The sequence below is a fragment of the Sinocyclocheilus rhinocerous genome, unplaced genomic scaffold (assembly GCF_001515625.1).
Source record: "Sinocyclocheilus rhinocerous isolate Xijiao unplaced genomic scaffold, SAMN03320098_v1.1 scaffold47, whole genome shotgun sequence".
Lineage (NCBI taxonomy): Eukaryota > Metazoa > Chordata > Actinopteri > Cypriniformes > Cyprinidae > Sinocyclocheilus > Sinocyclocheilus rhinocerous.
Window position 1 is genome coordinate 397,148 of NW_015633578.1, and position 2,643 is coordinate 399,790.

The window sequence follows — 2,643 nt, forward strand, 5'->3', positions numbered from 1 at the left end:
TTTAATTTAATTATCTTAGTTAATATCAGTCACACATTCTGTTTTAATACGACAAGTTGCTAGGTTAATATACTTTTTAAAAAGACAGCAGAGTACAGATTGCAGGCCGTGACATTGAAAAGAGGGGAAACTGACGCCGTGTCTGTGCGGGTGACATGTAGTAAAGTCTTTAAAAAATTCAGTTCCCTAACATAGTGCTAACGTCCCTCTTCGTGTCCATTAACCACAGGAGATGGTCATCGGGGGCCTGCAGCCTGACACCACGTACTCCATCACCGTGGCAGCCTACACCACCAAAGGAGACGGAGCCCGCAGCAAACCCAAGCTGGTGGTGACTAAAGGAGCAGGTCGGTAATAATGACGTTATCATTAGCTGAGCTATAGAGCACCGCAGGCCAGGTGTTATGAGCTACTGGAGCAAAATTAACCTTAAGGGACTTCAATCGAATCAGAAAAAAACAAACATGGCCTATATAGTGTGTCTGGAGTACATAAAAGCTATAAGGGAATGTATAGCTAGGATTGTGCATTAGTGGTTAGCCACACATGGCCTGTAAGGCATTAATGGGTCAGAATGATGGACTAGTCAACCACAGATTAGTAAATTAGTAGCATGTTTAAATTATTCCATTTTAAAGAACTGTCAAGTGTTTCCTAATTGTGGGTTTATGTAGATGGACTTTTTGGTTGTGTCCTGAGTGTTGCATTTTTAGGACTTTTAGATTTTAGAAAGCGCGTCTCAAAACGTTAGCGCTCCGTTTCATTCTACTATTCTAAGGTAGTTTAATTGTACAGGGAAGTGATTTGCTATTTCCATGCAGTGCTAATACTATGGTATTTTTATAAGTACTTTCTCTCTGTACACATGCAGACTAACGTGTTTTAGCCGTTACATTTTTTTAGCTTTTAGTTTTTTACGTATCTGACACAATGAGTATTTTGCTTATAGGTTCGACATTAAGTTAACATGGTTTAAGCGCTAAACATGTCTGATTATTCAGGGCTTCACTTCTACAAGCCAACTACTCGCTAGACAACCCACTAACTAGTCTCTTTTGAAAATGTTGTTTTATACATCCCTAGTGTAAGAATTATGGGGTCTGTCTTATTTAAACTTACCGTGGTATTGCCAGAAAAGTGAATACCATGCTAGTGAATTTTGGACACTACCTTTCTATCTATGTGCACATGCAGATGAGCGTGTTTTGGCTGTTGCGTTGCTTCTCATTGTTTTTTATGTGTCTGACGCCATGAGCTTTTTTTTTTACGATGCCCTGTTAAGTTAAAAGTTGCTATAAATAGCGCTAATCCTGCCTGATTCTACAGGGTTTTCACCAGACAATCCACAAACTAGTCAGTTTTTAAAAATATGTTGTTTAGTGCAAGAACTGTGAGGATTTGACTGAATTTTGGATACTTCCATCATGGTAATGGCATGATATTCTTTGAAGTACCTTTTAAGCAGTAACAGTATATGAATAATGGAAATCACGTACTGTGGATATATATATATAGGCTGTTTTTTGTAATAAATATTAGCTAGCCAGGCTTAGCGCCCAAACTCCGGACGCTGAGGAGACAGGTGTGCCATTCGCAGGTGTCAAGTGTGACAGTGGCGCCACATATGCATGTCCTTCTCAACGCCTGTCTCTCTCCCTTTCGCTCACACAGTGATGTGGCGCAGTCAAAGGAAGGATCTCCCTGTGCTTCCCGCCTCCGAACGTGTGGCGAAACGCTTACAGCAGACAAAAGAAATAAATAAATAAACAAGGGCAGACTCAGCCCTACTTAAAGAAGCGGCATCGCGCTCTTTCATGTGCCAGAACAGAGGGGAAGCTTGACCAATGGGGCTCAGAGGAGCCACTCTGGGGCACTTTCATGCCTCATTTCTGCTACATAATACTGTCAGACAACTTAAGCCCCTGCCTTATTGTATTGATAAGGGCCGACCCGCCCCTTTCAATCCCCGAACCTTCCCATGGCCGCCTGTCATCTGAGAAAGCTGGCCGTCCACGAGCTGACATTCTGCATGTCGGAGATACACTTCAGACCGGAGACCCGGCAGCGTGAAGCCCATCAGTCAGGCTGTACAGTCACGCCGAGATGTCATTCCAGCTGCAAGCGGTGAAATAATGTGTACTAGAGTGAGCATTGGTATTTTTAGTGGTTGAAATAGAACTGAAAACATAAAGCATTAACTGAAATAAAAAATGTTAAAAACTTAAATGTTAATTTTGACTATTTGCCAGCTCAAAAAGTTTTAATTCCTATCAAAAAAAGAAAGAATAAAAATGTACTGACCCCAAAACTTTTGAACTGTAGTGTGTATTGTTATAAAAGATTTCTATTTTAAATAAATGCTCTTCTTTTTTTCTTTTTTATTCATCAAAGAATCCTGAAAAAAAGTATCACAGCTTCCAAAAAAATATGAAGCAGCAACAGTTTCCAGCACTGATAATAAATCAGCATATTAGAATGATTTCTGAAGATCATGTGACACTGAAGACTGGAGTAATTCAGCACTGCATCACAGGAATAAATTACATTTTAATGTATATCAAAATAGAAAAACTTTATTTTACATCGTAATAATATTTCACAATATTAAATTTTTTCCTGTATTTTTGATCAAATAAATGCAGC

The 2,643-nt window shown here is 39.5% G+C and overlaps 1 protein-coding gene across 12 annotated transcripts in view; it reads left to right on the forward strand.

The window, feature by feature from the left end:
- The window catches only part of LOC107744639 (receptor-type tyrosine-protein phosphatase S-like), a 56,209-nt gene that overhangs the window by 11,533 nt on the left and 42,033 nt on the right, over positions 1 to 2,643 (forward strand). For 11 of the 12 annotated variants that reach the window (XM_016558432.1, XM_016558439.1, XM_016558434.1 and 8 more), the window contains one exon: positions 230 to 347. The exons of the other annotated variant lie outside the window; for it this stretch is intronic. In XM_016558432.1, coding sequence (XP_016413918.1) covers positions 230 to 347 — 118 coding nt within the window. The remainder of the gene's footprint in view (positions 1 to 229; positions 348 to 2,643) is intronic. 12 annotated transcript variants of the gene reach the window in all.